The sequence below is a fragment of the Artemia franciscana genome, chromosome 2 (assembly GCF_032884065.1).
Source record: "Artemia franciscana chromosome 2, ASM3288406v1, whole genome shotgun sequence".
Classification (NCBI taxonomy): domain Eukaryota; kingdom Metazoa; phylum Arthropoda; class Branchiopoda; order Anostraca; family Artemiidae; genus Artemia; species Artemia franciscana.
In genome coordinates this window covers 54922793-54942902 of record NC_088864.1, presented here as the reverse complement: position 1 = coordinate 54942902, position 20110 = coordinate 54922793, and the positions used below count along the sequence as shown (strand labels likewise).

Sequence of the window (20110 nt, the reverse complement as noted above, 5' to 3'; positions counted from 1 at the left end):
GCCTCCTTGTGTTGTATCTTCTCTTCACGAATGCGACTCCACCTATTTTCCAAATATTTATCGACTGTCCTTGCAACGTTGCCTGTCATTGCAACGACTGTTGCCTATTTGACTGTCCTTGCAACGTTGCCTGTCAGTACTGCTACTCTGGAAAGAAGCTTCTCTACACTTTGAAGGTTGAACACCTGGCTAGAAAATTCAACAGGACAAGAAAGGCTGAGTGGTTTAGCCCTGATCGCCATCCATAGACATTGATGTCTGCCACAAAAAAGTCATAGACGTTTTTGCAGGGAAGAAAAATCGTCGTTAGATTTCGTTTTGTTGGTAGTTAGTTTACTTGACAAAAACTCTTGCTCGGCTATGTAGATATATTATGTACAAAAATACTTGGTATGCTAATGCGAATACAAAAGTATGCCTTGAGGACACGTCCTCGTTCGCAAGGGGCGGACTGACGGTCTCCACAGTTGACCGTTAGACTTAGTCCACGGGAAGACTTTTTTTTGTAAATCCCCGAACGAAAATCCTGGGTACGGCATTAGTTATGAGTATAGGCTCTTCGGGACCCCCAGACTTCTGTCTTCCCTGCTCTCGTCCTGAGAAGTTTTAATTTTCATGACTCTACCCTTAATTTTCTATGTTTTTTATGTAATACACCCATGTTTCATTTCTTAAATTTAAGAAAGAAAAGCAAATTTATTGGCAAAATAAACTTTCACCCAAACAAAGCACAGCATTGAGATTTCATGTTCTTCCTTCCGAGTTTTGGGTTGATTTTATCACACAAAAGCAATTAGTAATTTGACTCATTCTGGACAAAAGCAGTGGCAATATTCGTGCCAGCAAAAAGATAAAGATCAAAGATAAAGAAGCAAAATCATAATAGCCTCATGCTCATAAAAAGAAGACAAAAAAAAATCTTACTCAAAGCGTCTTAATGGTTTCACACCTTCTTTAGATATGTAAGATCTTTAAAAAGGCGCGAAATAATTCATTATAAAATGACACATAGTACATCACATAAAAGTTTATTGAAAAAACTATTGATCATATACAGCTAGATCGACAAGCCAAACTTCACATTTACTAGATTCACAGCCTTGAAAAGAGGTATTCAAACATTCATTTAGGGAGCGAAAAAAGACTACAAAATAGAATATGTAAAACGAATGTATCTTAAAAAAAGATCTGTACAAATTTCAAAAATGAATACAAAATTCACAACCAATGTCACAGCCTAAACAGAAATTACTTAAAAATCAGTTGAAAGATATACAAATATTAAAACTAAAATACAAAAAAGTGCAATTAATAAATTTCTAAGATCTCAACTTCACTGAAAATAAATTCGTTTAGTCACAAGAAAATTCGTAGAAATCTACTGCGCACCAGGGATGGAAACTGTGCTTCCAGCCAACAAGGGTGCAACAACAAGGGAGGCAACACCCTAAAAGTAAAAGAAAGAAAATGAATCATAGCTAAGCAGCATTCACACTACTTACACAATTTTACATGCTAAGCGTTTAAGCTACTGTATGTTAAATATAATCATACTTAAACAAGTCTTTTAACACTAGGCCGACGTAAAAATCCATTAAGCCATCATAATCATCGCCTAAGATCATCACAATCGCCGTTAGACAGCTAGTCAAAAACTAAAACATAGAAAAGAGGTGGAATTTCTGATCAAGTATGAAACGATATCTAAGAAAATGTATACTAATTTGTTTTCCAAATTTATGAGTTACTCATCTGGAAATTCCATTTTGTTGCTGCTATATTGAATTTTTCCAGAACGTAACATATAAACTAAAATAGCGTAAAAATCTAATTAGAACTTGAGACTATTTAGCACTGCTTACGTTACGGACAAAATTTGCTCATTCTTGTCCTGCCTATCTTCCACGCTCCGAAAATTTCTCTCTGTACTGCATGACTACCTCTTCACGTTCTTAACATTCACTTTACAATTATTTTTTAAAATTCTCATCATCTAATCTTTCCCTTTTATCTCAATCCCAATGATTTCTACCCTCAAATCCTCCAACTCCTTATAATTGCACATAAAATGATCTAAATCATCATTTTCTCCGTACATCCGGCAAAAATACAAATCCTTCCGCGACCGCGAAAACTCTATGATTCCTTCTTTCACTAAAAGGCGTAAATGAACCACCTTAAATCCATCTGAAGCCCCATTTTAAAATAATATTTCCTCCCCATGCCTATTTGACCTTCACGTACTCATCGTCTGTCTATCATAACTGGATCTCCTATTCTTGCGGCACAATCTTCATCTCTCTTTCTACAGATCCTACTTTTCCTTCTCTGCCTACCCCCTGATTCCAAGCTCATGACATCCCACAAATATTCATTCTTTTTCTTACTTGATTTAGCCATGAATCTTTCCAATTATCTTTTATCATTTCTCTATATGCTACCTTAACTAACCTATCCTTACGCAATGATGATATACTTTCCCAAAACTTGAATATTCTTACTAGGCTGTTATTCCTAAAGATATCTAAGCCTACTCTTGTTACTCCTCTTATAAATACCAAAGCTGGATCCTAATCCCATTTCTTTCCCAGTCCCCCCACAATTCTAAACCATATTGTACTACTGAAATCAACCTTCCCTAAAAAACATTATCTTCTGTAGCTTAATATCTTTTAGGCTTAACTTTTAATACTACTTGTAAGGAAAATTTCCATTAGCCTATTCCGTTGAATTACCACTTCCTCTATATGCCTCTCCCATTTTCCATTAGCCAAATTAATTCCTAAATTAAAGAGTTACAAAATTTCCCCATTTTCCCTTGATTCCTAAATAATTAAATTCTTACACTATTTTTATTTCTTCACTCTATAGCTAAATCTGAGCTCCCCTATTTTCCCGCAAGTCCTAAATACTACAACTACTGACTTCTGTGTTTAAAGCTAACCGCTTTTCCTTAAAGTACTCTGAGGGTAGGTCTAGGAGTTTTCGAGAATTTTCCTTGCTATCCGCCAGTATTGCTAAGTCATCTCCAAACAATAACAAAATCATATTGGTTGTAAGCAACTTGACACTTGGTGCCTTTTTCTGTTTTAGATATTCCTTTATATCATTAAAATATAGACAGAATAGCCTAGGAGAAAAAGTACGTCCTTATTTCACTCCTATCCTGCTTTGTACTACCCTCAATATACGTCTACCATTCCTCGCAACTACCCTCGCTACCAAATACATCTTAACTCTAATCATTACAAATGCTCGTGGCAGCCTTATTTCTAATAGACATTTTATCAGTAATTCCGTATCAACTCCTGAGCTTTACATATTTGATGTATAATTCAAGATATCTGGAGATAGCGATTCTGACGTAAAACCTATCTTCTTTATCGTCAAACAATCAAAACGGTTTGAACTGTAATTCTAGTTACCATCACCCTCCCTTCTAATTTGAGATGATCCGGGTAAAACATGAAAGCATGATTAATCCTTTGGACGCAAAAAGGAACAGAAAATTACGATTTCAAACGTTTTAACAACGAAATTGTAACAAACTTAAAATAAAAATTACATTTTATCTTTTAAAGTTAATAAACCAACAATTGATAAGACTGTCTGCATCCTGAATTCAGTGTCAAAGGGCGGTAACATTTATTCACATTTTAATTATTTGAAATTACTTTTTTTAAGTTTAGGTCAGACAGACCTTGGCTCCCTCTTTACTGAGTTGCAGCTGTTTGCGCTACCATGACATACAATCAACTGGTCGATATTACCATTGATTCTGTTTTGTTCTTTCCCATACTTGTCGCCCTGATTTTATCCTATTTGTCTCAATATATGTTTCAATATATGTATCTATACATACTCTCAATACTATACTAAATTCTCAATCTACATTAATTTGGTTTTTTGACTGAACGCAGCTTACAGGTTAAGAAATGACCTCTCACAACAGCAGCGTCAGAGGAAATTAAACACCATTTGAAAAATATGTACTTAATGAGATTCAGCTTTTTTGTAGAATATTTATGGCTCCAGGCTGCTTAATACTTACATTCAGATATGTCATAGATATTTCTCTAAATTTGCGTCTGTCAATCTTCCTTTCAAAGGAATCAATAGACGAATTTTTAGGGACAATATTTTTCACAAGGCTACTCCGAAAGGTGTAGCCTCTTAACAAGTAATCCTTCAAAACCCAGTGCGGGGAGTGTCCTCTTGTAAGTAATCTAACCATACAAAGTTTGTGCGTGTTTGCCGCATTGGTTTTGCAAAAGGTGGCACAGGTGGATGTAATCCGTTGGAGGGAGAGCGACTGATGTACATACAGAAAATAGCCTATATGGCTATGAATGTTTTATAAAATATAATTAAAAAATATAATTATTATTATACATTATTATTATTATATTATTATTATTGTTAAATTATTATTATAATTATTATTATTATATTATTATAGTTTTATAAAATATAATTTATATTATGAATGTTTTATAAAATAGACATATGGAATATTTTCTGAATATCCATTGGCATCAGATAGCAAATAATAACACCAGCGTTGGAGGAAATTGAACTCCGTTAGGAAAATATTTACTTATTGAATTACAGGGACTAGTAAATTAATTGACAAATTTTCTCACATTAATCACATTCACGTCACTGTGTTTTGATTGTTTTGTTTTTCTCAAAAGTTTAGGGTATCAGTTATAGTAATATATGCCCCCATTGAACCAACTGATGGAGATACTAGTGACTCAGATGAATTTTACTTACAGTTACAGGAGCAAATAGACAGGGTACCAGGTAGAAATATGGTGTTTTTGCTAGGAGATTTTAATGCCCAGGTTGGTAGAAATAGGGATAAATGGTACCCTAGCCTAGGTAAATTTGGTGTAGGAAAAGAAAACAGTAATGGCTATAGGCTTTTGCAATTTTGTAGGTATAACAACCTAGTTATAACCAATACGGTGTTTGGTCACAAAATGGCCCAAAGTTGACATGGTATTCACGTGATGGTAAGACAGCAACCCTTATTGATTATGTTATTGTAAACAGAAGACTAACAGGATCAATACAAGATACTAGGGTGTATAGGAGTGCCGTTATTGATGTTAAAAGTAAAGATCACCATCTAGTAGTGTCTAAGGTTAATTTAAAGCTGAAATTTCGGAAGGGTAACTCCCTCCCGGAAAGTTATGATGTTGGTAGACTTCAGGATGAAAATTTGAGAAAAAATTCCAGGAACAGTTGAGTACTAAACTTGAGGGTTTAAAATTTGACAATGTGGAAGATGGATGGAATAATTTCAGAAAAACAATTTGTGAAGTTGTTGATGGTGTCCTAGGGAAGGGTGCTAAGACAGCAACTAGGAATATTAGTGAAAAAGGTTTAGGTTTAATAGAGAGTAGAAGGGGTTTGTATAAGAATTATCTGAGTGATAGGTCGTATGAAAACAAAAGGAATGTAAAGAAAGTGGAGAAAGCATTAAAATATGAACTAAGGAGATGTGAAATGGAGGCGATGGATAAAATTGCTGAGGATCTGGAAGATGCGGCTAGACGGCATAATAGTAAAATATTATACTGGCATGTTAATAAATTGAAAGGGAGTAGCCAATCCGGACTAGTCCCAGTTAAAGATAGAAATGGGGCCACAATTAGTGATAAGGAAAAAGTTAAAGAAAGATGGGTGAACATTTTGAGAATGTGCTAAACCGAGATACAGTTGCAGGAAAAGATATAGATGAAAATGAAAAAGTTTGTGATACCTTGGATGTGAAGGAAGATTTGTTTAGTGAGGAAGAATTAGCGACAGTACTAGAAGGATTAAAAAATATTAAGGCCCCAGGTGCTGATAGTATGATCAATGAGTTCCTTAAATATGGTGGCTCTGAGGTTAGGAATAACCTACTGAAGATTATGAACATGATTTTTGAAAAAGGGGAAGTACCCAATGATTATAGGAAAACCTTAATTAAACCACTGTATAAGAAAGGTGACAACGACGAGTGTCGTAATTATCGAGGCATTAGTCTGGTCTCTAGGTAGCAAATTACTGAGTAATATGATACTTTTTAGACTGAGATAGACTGAGACTGTAGATAGAACAGCGTTAACAAAGGTCTTATCGTTATATGGTATACCAGAAAAACACATTAAAGTGATCTGCGCTATGTACGAGAATAATACTGCTGCGGTTAAGGTAGGAAATGAGGTTAGCAACTGGTTTTGTATTAAATCAGGAATTAAGCAGGGTTGTGTTCTATCCCCCTTTATATGGATCATTTTGATGGACTTCGTCTTAAGGGGCACAGGAAAGGCAATTGGAGACCATGGAATCAAATGGGGAGGAAGAACGCTCCTGGACTTAGATTATGCTGATGATTTAAGCATATTAGATGAAAGCGTGAGCAAAATGAATGAATTTTTAGATGTTTTACGAGTTCAGGGTGCTAAAATAGGCTTGAAAATTAATGTTAAGAACACTAAGTCACTAAGGCTAGGAATAAGTGAAGATGAACAGTTGACATTAGGTAACGAAAAGATTGATTAGGTTGGGAGCTTCAGTTACCTTGGTAGTATTATTAGTAAAGATGGTGGGAGCAGTGAAGACGTTAAAAGTAGAATAGCTAAAGCTCAGTGTTTTTTTTCACAGTTAAAAAAAGTTTGGAAGAATAGAAAGATAAGCCTACAAACCAAGATTAGAATATTGGAAGCTACAGTGATGACAGTGGTCAAATATGGCTCTGAAGCATGGGCACTCCGAAAAGCAGATGAAAATTTGCTAGATGTTTTCCAGAGAAATTGCCTACGGATTGTTCTGGGTACCCGGCTGACTGACCGTATTTCAAACAGTAGGTTGTACGAAAGGTGTGGTTCAATCCCGCTTTCTGGGGCTATAATGAAAGAAAGGTTGAGATGGCTAGGCCACGTTCTACGGATGAAGGATGACAGATTACCGAAGATTGTCCTTTTTGGCCAACCGTCTGGGGCTACACGGAAAGCAGGTCGTCCTTGTCTGGGTTGGGAGGATGTCATAAATAAAGATTTAAAGGAAATGGAAACTTCCTGGGAGGGTGTAAAGAGGGAGGCTTTAAATAGATTAGGTTGGAGGAGGAGCGTGCGTAGCTGTGTTGGCCTCAGGCGGCTTGGTGCTGCAGTGAGTTATTAGTAGTAGTAATAGTAGTAGTTTGTTTCGTTACGTTTGTGGTGTTTATCTTACACTACTGGCTTTTGGTGTATTTGCCAATCGAGCTTGTGTTTGTCAAGTTCGTGCGTCTTTGCCGTTTTGACTTTGCAGGCAGTGGTACAAGTAGAGATAATTGGTCAGAGAGAGGGGGATTGATGTACTTCTAGTAAATAGTTGTGGCATCCCGTGATATCTCTCAATGAGATGTTATGAAGTTACCTGATCGGTGCTACAGCCCACCTTTGAGACCATAGTTTGGATATTCTGGAGTGGTAACAGATGGTTCGAGGAGCTTTTACAATAATCAGGCAATCATATTCGACAACCTACCCATTGGATGGTTCTTAAAATGAACAATCAAGCCCAGCTGTCTCACATGCCTTGACAACGACACTGAAGTTTCCAGTGAACTCAGGGTTCAAACGAGGATGTTCCCTGTCATCCATATTGTTCAACTATGCAATAGATTAGATAATGAACAACGCCCCAAGGAATCACAATGGATTCGCCTTTGGACAACAGGACCGTTTTCTCCAATCCTTGACATACTTGGATTTTATCGACACGTTGCCTTGCTGGAAAACCCCACTGACGACTTCCCTGACATGATCAATACTGTCTCTATGGTCTCAAAACTCACTGGTAGCTCCAAGATGTCCTTCATGTCAGGTAATTCTGAATGGTAAACCAACTGAGAACGTCGAGGAATTTAAGCATCTTTGGTCTACTGTCAGATCAGATGCAGGAGCTCAAAAATATATTTCACCACGCATATCAAAGGCTTGTGGGAGTCTTTATGAGTCTAAAAAAGGCTATACAGACCAGACACCAGATCTTGACAAAAATGAAAGTCAGAGTCAAAGGATTGTCTATTAATCCTGTACTACTGAACGCTTGCAAGACATGACCACTCAAGGCAGAAGAGGCAAGATTTGTTAAAAGAGAAGTGTTTAAAGCATTTGATCACCATTGCCTTCTTTATGTACTCTGATTTTGTGGGTGGTCAAGAAATTTCAATAACGGGTATTGCTGCAGCCAACGCGAGGAGCTATGTTCGTCATCAAAATACATCACCTAAAGCTCCTTGGCTACCCCCATGACGAGATGTTCATGGATACCCTGGCTCGGCCAGGTAACCATGGATACCAGAATCCTCCAAGAAACTAAGAGGAGAGAGCAATCTTAAGCAAAAATTTATAGACGACCAAGGATGACGGGGAGGCTTCTGGAGGCATGGTCGGAGATGAGACAGAAACTGGCTGAGGATCGCCAGGGAAGCAGCACCTAATAGATTGAAGTTGTCACCAAGATTGATCCAAATGCTGGGCAGGATTCTTTATCGTCTGTTTCCCACCAAAAGTAGGTAGGTAATAGACAGGGGAGAGGACAAACTTACAATTTTCCGCCAGAAATTAGTTTTCACTTGCCTTGGAGAATCTTTATAAGGGTGAGGGGGCTATGATTTTTCTATAGAACATTATCCACCCCTGCATCTCATCTAGCTTACGCCTATGGCCTCAATTTAGCACAATGAAGAAATTTTGATTAAAAAAAAACATAATGGAATGAAAGAAAACTAAAAAAGATAAAATTAAGGTCGTATCCGTTAGTTGTAATCTAAATAGCAATAATATATAAATAATTATCACCTGTCGATTTTTTTGCATTCGAATGGCTTCATTTACTTTATCTAGAAAACCTGTTTGATCATCTGGTATGATACCAACGTATGCTTGTTTCTCTATGCTGTAGATGATTACTAGCACCTTGATATTACATGGTGTTTCCAGCTCCATTTCCTCAAAGTAAATACACGCTAAAAAATAAAGGAGGATATCATTAGTTATCATTATTATTTCTCATTTTTCAATTATTCGACCATTAGTATTCTTATTCATATTTTGTTATCTTTTATCTAATCCTTATTTGCGAGTTGGTCTTAGTACTGGTTACACTTTTCATTCTAAAACTTTTTACTTAAGGCTTATTATTATTTTCATTCACGATTATATATATTTTTGATTGTTATTTCATGAAAAAAAAAAATTGTTATCCAACTCCAAAAGACTATCCTAATGATAACAATCCAACGTAGTGGAAATTGTGGCCTCTCTTACTTATGAAATATTGAAACGTTAAGTGTGACTCTTCGTTAAAAAAAAAAAAAAAAAAAAAAAAAAAAAAAAAAAAAAAAAAAAAAAAAAAAAAAAAAAAAAAAAAAAAACAGAAGGAACAAAAGCAAATGCGCTAGTCAAATATTTGTTTTTATAATTAACTTTTTAAAATCACAACCTAATAACTAAATTCCGTACAAAAGCAGGAATGGTTCCACTGTAGCAGAACGGGGGGCCCCACTTGCTTTTAAGAGATTGATTTGTAAAGTGTTTCTTCAAAAAAAAAAAAAAAAAAAAAAAAAGAGCGAAAGCGGTAGACTATCAACTCAGTAGCACCAAGCTTTCTGAGGCCAACATAGTTCTGTAGTTCGTTCGGCTTCGGATGGATGGGCCGAAAGAACAATCTTTGGCAATCTGTCAGTCCACATCCATAAAATTCACATCCACATCCATTTTTGCATATATGTTCTGTCTAGCCACCATCTTAAAAGAGTACCAGAAATACTGCAATTGCACTGTAAAAAGTGGTAAAAACGGTAAAATTGGGTTATTTATTATTTGATTCGACGCACTTCTTTCTTTATAGGATTTTCGTCTTTTTTTTATCATCATCAATGCCTAACTTTGTTTATATTATTTCTCCTTTTTATTTTATAATATACCTCATTTTTTCATCAAACCTGAACAATCTAATCAACTAATTCTATTTCTATAGTGCTTAAATTATCGTTATTAATAATTAAATTTGATACTCTGACAAATGAGAGTAAAAAGATAAAATAATAATAATAATAAAAACGAACCTGTATGTCCTCTGCTTGTTAAAATTCTTTCACCTAACAATCTTTTATCAACTAGTTCTATTTCCATATTGCTTAAATTATTGTTCTTAGCAACTAACCTTGGCATTTTGATAAATGAGAGTAAAAAAAAAAAAAAAAAAAAAAGAACTAACCTGCATATCCACTGCTCATTACACGCGCTAAAGACTCAGTATTTTCACTCGGCTCAGGATTCAGGAGAACAGATCTACAGTGACGAAAATAGGATGTTCCAACGCTGCTTACAAGAGCTTTGGGTATTAGCTGCATTTCTAGACGAGAAGGCCAAGTGTCTGCTTTACTAAAAAAAATAGAAGGATTTGTACTAAAAAGAGGATCCGTTTTTCTTTTGTACTAAAATCTCTTTATCATAAGCCACTGGAAGGTCGAAATTAATAGCAGAAAATGAAGTTCTTAAATAGCTACGAATAATAGAAAATTGAAGTTCTAATTGCTCACTATCAGGGACAGACATTGGAAATTAAAATCAAAAGTTCTTTACTGACATAGTTGTCGCATTCCTGCCATGCTTGACGCCAAAAAAAAAGTTGTCACTCTCTAGAAAGTATTGCTACGTTAAAATTAGATTCTTTTATCTCCATAGGAGATGGGAGAATTTCCTGTCTTTCGTATCTCCTTTTTACTATTTCGACATTTTCTTACCTCCGTTTTATGGCCGAAGCATCGAGCCCTGCTCCACGTCGTACAGTTTAGAAAATTATTTATTATGTAATTTGGTCAATAAAAGATCTTGTCTTGTCTTGTGTATATCCTATTATTTGCACACCCAACCTTACGAGCTCTGCTCTCTGTTGGGGGTTAATGTTCTTTTTTTTGTATTTTTAAGTAAATTAAATAAAGTATTCATCAATCCAGATATACTCCGATCGAAATGATTCTATCTTTAACGGCTACTTTTCCAGAGACCATTGAATGATAAAAAAGTGATTGTTTCAAATGAATATTCTAAGCCTAAATAACGCGTTGACGGTTTCCAATTATATAAAATAATATAAAAACAACGAATGATATAAATAAAATGAATAATATGAACAGAATGAATAATTAGATAAGGTAGATATTTATTTCAAAAGATTTGCTATCACAGGCCCCAAAGGACCGATTCAAATATCGGGTGCATAAATCAAAATAAGGCGAATAAAAATCACATCAATATAAAAGATTATTCTTTATATTTTATTATCGTATATCAACCAAAAATATTTATTTTTATATTGATATTATACATATAAAGTATTTATTTGATTATATAAATGAAGGAAAATATTTATAAGCAATTTGATTCATTCTGCAAAATAGAGACGGTAATGTTTCATATATGAATATGTATTTGAGTAAAACCAGAAAGTTATCGTCTCTTCTCTGCAATATTTTTTGCATGTTTCATTTATTTTTAGGTTATTTATCTTCTCATATAAATCTCTGCTTATAATAATTACATAATAATTATATAATGTTAAATAATATTTTTTTTTTTTAAATTTAAAAAACTGGCAAAAGAATGCCGAATTAAAATTATTGAAAATCCAATTATATAATTACATAATAATTACATTATTATATAACATTTATATATATTCCAACAACAAATATATAATTATATATATTAGTTTATAATATAATTAATATATTTTTGGAAAAGCGGAGATCAATAGCGATTTTAGGGAAAACTTAACTAGACTCTTCTATAACAAAGGTGATAAGACTGATTGTTACATTTATAGAGGCATAGCCTGTTTCTGTAGGACGTAAATCACTTAGTATGATGACACTTTTTAGACATAGAGATGCTTAAAATAAAATCTTTAGGGAAAAACAGTGTGGTTGTAGGAAGGAAAGAGGATATGTCGACCAAATTTCCACTCTAAGATTAATAATTAAGAAGTGCCTAAGTCATCAGACTCAGGCACTTCACATCAGACCAGTTTAACTAAGTCATCAGACTCAGGCACTTCAGACCAGTTTAACTAAATAATATCGATGTTCTTTTTTTGATTAATTATAAGCCTTTTAGGTTCATTGAGGGTATATTCCATGTTCCTTTTCAAAATCTTTGATATAGGAGTAAACAACAAAAATTCTTTCTTACACAGTGGGGTCCCCGTCTAGCATTAACGAAGATATTTGCCCTCGGACAGTCTTGGTAGTGCGTTGGATGGAGCCAGGTATAACAAGAGATTCTTGCCAATCCAATTCGCCTTCCCATATATTACGGAGCTCTTTTGGATCTAGAAAATAAAATATTTCATTAAAACAATAAAATAGCAATAGAATGTCCACTGATTCGAATGTTCAAGCTCAAATCGCGTTACTTTATTCATAGCAAAATTCTTTTAAGGGAAAAAGTGCTGCTCTAAATTGTTTTTCATTCAGTGCCACATCAAAAATCGTTTAGTACAACTCAAAAATCATTTTCTCATAGTTCTATGGCTTAAAGGGTGATTTAATTTCATAGGTCTACGCCTTTGACGACTAATTCCCACATATGTTCAACTACTGTTTGATCGGACTGACAATCGGAAACATTTTACGACACGAACTTTTTTACCACTTAGAAATATATAGTAAGAACTTTCGTATATAAAACTTAACTTCTTGATTTTATTGGTGCCAATCACAGAGAAGACCAAACGAACCCACTAAGTAAACACAATGGGCATGGTACAATAAACAAAAAATAAGTAAGCGATTTCTTACTTCGACTAGTGCTAATAAGGGTACATACAGTTCATGAATCGAGTAAAATGATTTGTATCATCTGCTCTTTATGGTTAAATACAATAATAATGACTTACGTTGTTTCTCAGGCATGTTTTGGGTTAGGTCTGATTGTCACAGTTATGATACTCCCGCCAGGAGCAAGTTACCAGCTCCGGTAAAGTTATGGAATAGTAATGATCATAGGATTATTAAAATAAAAACATTGGAAGAATTTAGAAATAAAGTGCGGGAACAAATATTGTTCAAGGTGAGTGAAGGAGTATAGTGGAATTTTTTTTTTTTGTTAGAATTATTGTGAGTGGCTTCAAAAGCAGCTCAGCGAGGATAATAGGATGTATTTGTTTGCATTATAAGCATTGATTGTGTAGTTGGTTCATGCTTATAATCCGTCTCAAGGGAATTTTTATTCCTGGCAAGCTCCTAAGACAACTTGCTTTTGCAAGTTCATAGGCAGGACAGAAGATTTAGTTGAAAGAAGTTGTTTTTAACGTGTATTTTCCATGGAAATTTCAATTTCAAAAACTGAGTTTCTGAAAGTGAGTCATTATTTTCTTTGAAACTAGAAAACAGAATTTTTATTGAAATGGAAAACAATTTTTACGAATCTTAGACAAGTTGAATTACTTGTCTAAACAGTCAAAGTACAATGGTACATAGACAAGTATTAGTATCTATATTTTCTATTTCCAGCAGTTTTCATGGCAAATGAACACCAATGGCTTTACGTTCAGCTTTTTGTCAGTTCCCAAGCGCTTTATCAGCCATTGATTACTTTGAAAAAATCTCACTAAAAGTACTTGCTAGTTATTTGGCAAAACAAACGTCTTTCGTTTTTGTTTCTCATGAAACATAGACAAATCACTAGTGTATGAAACAATTAATTCTTTGGGGTTCTATATCAAACTGTATTAGTTATTCACGTCTTTAAATAACAGCTCCGGGAAAATATACTTAACTATCTCTATTTCTTTTTATATTTTTTTTAGCATTAAAGGCAAAAAAATTATGTTTCGAAAAAAAGTACAATCAAAAGACACCCAGCCGCACATTAAAAGCATAAATACTATTAATGTATGCAATACACATGCATTATATATATATATATATATATATATATATATATATATATATATATATATATATATATATATATATATATATATATATATATATATATATATATATATATATATATATATATATATATATATATATATATATATATATATAATAAATTAAAATAATTAACAGAAAGAAAACCAACAGATAACATGACCAATGACCTTTCAGTAGGTCAAACCGTCAAACTATGATATAATCTAAGAGGACAATTTGACAAAAAAAATAATACGTCTTTGTTTAATTCCTATAATTTCTTTTTCTTTTTTGTTCATTTCCTAGTCTATAGCAAGTTTTACCTTCTGATGTCATCTTAAATACGTTCTTAAAAAAAAAAAAAAAACACTCCAAAATTAATAAACTGAACTGAGCAATCTAACTATCAAAATAAAGTTTAAACAATAGATATAAGCAGCGTTGCATGCGTTTAGGCATGCATCTTGGCTAGAATTGAAAGCTATCATAGAAAATAATTTCTGAGACTCTGTTTGGGTAATCGCAACAAAACGAGGAAACGTTGAACAACAAAGAAAAACAAGGTAAATCCCTGCCAGTGAAAAATATAAATAGAAAGATGCAAATATTCTAAACCAAGATCTCCACTCAGATTTTAATAATACTGCACTTGGAAAAGACTAGCATTCAAAAAAGTTATGTAAACAACTTTCCAATTAAAAATTTCATTCGACAATTAAAAATAAAAATTTTTACATTCGGGTGTTTTGTTAAATTGTCCTCGCCTCTATTCGAGAGAGGCCTCTTCTATTTTAGATAATGGTTTTGAAATCTGTCTTTTTATATTGTCCTGGGTTCTAATCTATCTTTTTCTTCCTGTAATGAGGATGGCTCAGCGGAGGTCTAGACTGAAATGTTTGCATTGTTCTCCGTTTTCACCGACAGTACTTTACCTCGCTTAACTGATGCAGAAATTTTGGTGAAAAGCTTATACCCTTAATAGTCAACAAGAATATTTGTTTGAGAGTTCAGTACAAATTATTGCAGATATGTTTTGCGTTATCCACCACATCAATAGATGCTTCTTATGCTGCTGATACCTATTACAAAATTTGAGCTGACACAACATATTAAATATGAAGATATAATTACTTAACTAGTCAAAATGAAATATTTGTTTTTCTTTCAGAGTTCAGTACAAATACTGTTCATATGTTGTGTATATTAAGCTGCTTCAATCAATGCCTATCTATGAAGCGCTACCTATTATAATAGTTCCCAAATTAGGTGGGAAAACGTCGTAAGATGGATATAAAGGGCATTTCGTGGGAAAGGGTAAAGAATAAAGCTTTGAACAGACTGGGGTGGAGGAGGAGCGTCCACAGTTCTGTCGGACAACTTGGTACTGAAATGAGTTGCCCGTAACAGTCGAAGAGATAAACAGAATTTAATATAAAACAATTTTCTCAATTATTCAAAGGAAATATTGATCTTCGTCTGGATAGTGGCACTTATTGCATATTAACTGTAAAAAAAATCAAACTTTTTCGCATGCCGACCAATGGTCTGCGTTGCGCAAGTACCGATCTCCTGATTTGATGTATTCGGCTGGGAGTGCAATGTATGGTTGGGGGCAAATTATCCGACACTCCTCGTATTTTTCCCAAAAGGTATCTCCAGGTACCCGTTTAGAGCTGGTTCGACTCTACCTGACCTGTTCCAAACCAAATAACCGATGACACCAGGAGTCGAACCCTTGACCTTAGGATTTCAAGTCTAGAGTGCTAATCACTCGGCTGTAGATTAACCAGAGGCAAAACTTCTCAATGTGAAGTTAACTTCAAACTTCAAAGAAAACTTCAAACTTGGAAGAAAACTTCAATGTGACGATAACTACCAAACAATAAATTCGTTTAAAAGTTTAGCAACATTTACCGCTCATCTGTTGAGTGTGTTGTGAAGCATCGATGGACACTCGTCTAGCAGGGGGTGGTGGCTGTAAGGATTGGATATTTTTCTGGAATCTATCATACTGAAGCCAATCTCGATGAAGCATTTCGTTTTGCACACTTCTTTCGTGTAGGTATGAAGTGTCAACGCATGTGTGAGTCGAGTTTTTCCTAGCTGGCGATGCGGCTTTGGTAGGATTCAAAAACATCTCAGGAGTCTGAAAGCATAGATCTTTGTTTTATGACAAAATTGACGTTTTGGCAACTTAAGGTTAAGAGTGTGTTACCAGAATCGATTTAAACTAATAATCATTCATTAGTTGTTATTAATTTAGACTTAAAATGGTTAATGACAATTGACTAGCCCCCCCCCCCCACCCCATTGCTTATACAGAATAAAGAAACTCTCGCCTAACTCTTCTGCACTTACAATAATAGATCTGGATTAAAACTGATTGTCAACTAGCATTTTGAAACGAAAACAATACGGACTAATTAATCGTCATTAATACAATACAGGCTTCACAAACGCGGTTTAAGTTTGGAACATGTGATGGCGTCAATTGGTGGGAGGGCCCCCAATCTTGAAAAGTACCTTTTTTGGTGCACTCTCATTAACAAAATTGCGTTTTTGGTATTTTTATTTAAAAATAAAAACTGGAAAGACGATAGATTTTGAAAAGAATATACCCCCCCCCCTTTAATTTTCGTGAATCAACACAACTGGCAACAGTCAGCATACTGAAGCATTTATGCAAGGAGAATTTATATAAATTCTTGGGTAATACCCACTGTCTATTGGGTAATATACACTGTCTGAATACGGAACTTATTGAGATGTTGCGTATAACTTTTGGTGAAGATCTTTAACTTATTCATAAATATAAGTTCAAACTTTCAGTTTGTATTAGGTGCATGGCTTGCTTTTATGGTACAATGGGAGATTAACGATAATAAATGCGATGATCTTGCTTCCAATGCAAGGGCTCAATCTAGCATCTGATTGCAAGTGTATTTCTGCGTTTCGAGCTCACATTTTACAGGATGTTAAAAATAAATTAAAATAGGCTATGCCAAAACTTGTAAAGTTGTAGAAAGCATAATCAGCACGTTCGGTAGTCCAGCATCTCCTATTACTTAACAGTTTTTTAGTTTGTTCTTTTTGTTGTTGTTTTTTACTACAATTTTGTTGCAAAAACTGTAGCAAACATGTTTTTTTTCTTTTTTAATTTAAACTCCTTCTTCTTTTTTAGTTTAGACACTAATATGAAAGCAATAATTTGCTTTCATATTGTTCGTTTTTTGTTGTTTTTTACTACATTTTTGTAGCACAAACTGTAGCAAACGTGGTTTTTTTTTTCTTTTTTAATTTAAATTTCTTCTTCTTTTTTAGTTTATATACTAATACAAAAGCAATAATTTGCTGGTTGCAACCTTTGTCTCACTCTTAGCTTTAACACATAAGTTTGTTAAAGTTTTGTTTTGCAAAGAACTTAATAATTAACCTAAACTCAAAATATACAAAATAACTAGTACGCACAAGTCTTCAGATAAAAAATATAAGATAAAAAACTCGCCTTCTATAGTACATATTAGCCTTCATTATTAAAAACCAACAAAAAATAATTGATTGTTGATCGACTTTTTACTCTGTGATTCTTGAATAATAGGACATATCTGTTTACTAAAAATTAAGCTACACTATGTTTTCAAAACCTGCAGAAAACATACAGAAACTCGAAATGGCAAACAAATAGAAGAAAACTCAAAATAGGAAAGACTTAAAACCGTTATAAAAAAACTAATGAATAAAAACACACTAAATATAGAAAAAGATCAACTCGAAATGGCAAAAAAAACATAATGACAATAAATGATAATAAAGACAATACTAGAGAGAATCGACATTGAACAGCATGACAAATCATTGTTTGGCATAAATACACACAAATATATATATATATATATATATATATATATATATATATATATATATATATATATATATATATATATATATATATATATATATATATATATATCATAAGAATCCCCCTAAACCACGGTTTATTGCTGGAGCAGCTAAATGTCCAACCCGCATTGCTGCTACTGACCTCTCTTTAATTTTAAAGGAAATTGTAAATAAACTTAAAACCTATTGTTCTGGTATTAAAAAATTTTCGAATTTTAATCCATATTGGAGTGTTAATAATTCACTGCAGGTGATAGATTCTTTAACAATGGTTTCAGCTAAAAGAATTGAGTCTTTCGATTTTGCGACAATGTATACTAATTTATCACTTAATTTAGTGTTTGATAATTTAAAAACTGTTATAAAGAAATCTTTCCTCTTATCTAGTAAAAGGTTCTTAAAAATAGACAGTTATAATAAAAAAGCCATATGGACAAACTGCTTTAATACTACAGTTAACTTGAGATGTTACAGCTTGGATATGATTTTTCAGTTATTGGAATTTGTTTTATACAATACTTATATAAGATTTGGGGGTGATCTGTACAAGCAAATTATGGGAATTCCCATGGGGGGGAATGACAGCCCATTTATAGCTGACTTGTTTTTAAGTCAACTAGAATATAAATATATGATGGATAAGAATAATCCAATTAATTTAAAACATGCTTTGTCAAATAATAAAAGATATTTAGATGATATTTTGGTCTTAAATTGTAAGGATTTCATTGATATTTCTAAAAATATATATCCATCAGAGCTTATTCTTGAGCCTAGTCATGGCGCTGGTCATGAAGATCATTTCTTAGATTTAAATATTAATATTTGTGATAATAATAAATTAAGTTTTAAAATGTATAATAAAACGGATGATTTTGATTTTGAAGTGATTAGTTTCCCATTCCCTGAAAGTAATATACACTCAAATATCACATATTCAGCCTTTTTCTCACAGTTACTTCGTTATGCAAGGATTTGTAGTAATTATATTGATTTTAAAAATAGATGTAAAATCTTAAGCCAAAAATTGATATCAAGAGGTTTTTCTGCAAATAAATTAACTTGGCAATTTAAAAAATTTAGTTTTCATTATAACGAACTTTTAAATAAATATCAAAAGAATTATCTAGAAATACTTAAAGAAATTTTTAACTAATTTCGGAGGTTCGAGAAATGTTGTCACAGCGCCATTTATTTTGAATTGTGTTTCTAATTGAGCGGATTTTTTTTTAAAAATTAGCCACATGGTAAAGATGAATTCTATAATTGTTTAGTTCATTCAGGTTTTTTGCAATGTGTTAATATTTGTGATTTGGTAAAATTTATAATATTTAGTTTACCTATTGTTACTAAAGGGAGGGATATATTAACAAGATAAGCTTGTTTTGGTTTTACTTGGTTGTTTTACATTTGCTGGGTTTTTTTTTCATAGGCATGTATTTTGGGGGTGATACCTGACGCGGGGATGCCATGGATATTCTGTGGTAGCCACAACATTGTGCTGGGTAGAGAATTTAGAGTGGCGAAACCCTATATAGGCCAGTGTATTCTCCTGATGAGCCCTTATGTTGGGTGTTGCCTCTGAATTATTTGTCTATATTATTTTTTCTATTGTTCGGTAAATGACGACTTATACTTATTGACGACATGACTGCCTGTCCATGGATTATTCTTTATGGTTGATTGTGTGTGGCTATACTGTTTGACCTATGTGATTGTATGGATGAGTAGGGTTAAGGCCTCATTCAAGTGCTGGTCTATATTAATCACTAATTTAGGAAAACAGTCTTCCTTTTCTCCTTCTGTCTCTTTTTTTTTTTTTTTTTTTTTTTTTTTTTTTTTTTTTTTTTTTTTTTTTTTTTTTTTTTTGTGTTTGTGCTGTAGCATTGGTGATTTCTCTTTTCATGATATATATATATATATATATATATATATATATATATATATATATATATATATATATATATATATATATATATATATATATATATATTAAAGACTATTGTGGAAGTCAACATCTAAGATAAAAGGGATATGTTTTCCCATTTATTAAGCTAAACAAAAAGAAATAGGATGATAAATATGTTGTATAAAAACAAACATTAAATGATTCTTCTACGTGATAATGATTAAAAACCTACCACGTTGATTGCAGATTCTCCTTATGAAATAAAATTAATAGAATAGATAATAAAATATATTATAATCAATAGAATTGAATAAAATATACAGAAGAAGTATCTACTA

The 20110-nt window shown here is 33.1% G+C and overlaps 1 protein-coding gene across 1 annotated transcript in view; it reads right to left on the bottom strand.

Moving 5' to 3' along the window:
* Positions 1-1012: 1012 nt before the first annotated feature.
* The window catches only part of LOC136043787 (uncharacterized), a 31809-nt gene continuing 12711 nt past the window's right edge, over positions 1013-20110 (bottom strand). The window contains exons 4-8 of the mRNA XM_065728705.1: positions 15878-16109; positions 12237-12375; positions 10261-10427; positions 8841-9007; positions 1013-1447 (exon numbers count right to left, since the gene is read on the bottom strand). Coding sequence (XP_065584777.1) covers positions 1379-1447; positions 8841-9007; positions 10261-10427; positions 12237-12375; positions 15878-16109 — 774 coding nt within the window. The 3' untranslated portion in view covers positions 1013-1378. The remainder of the gene's footprint in view (positions 1448-8840; positions 9008-10260; positions 10428-12236; positions 12376-15877; positions 16110-20110) is intronic.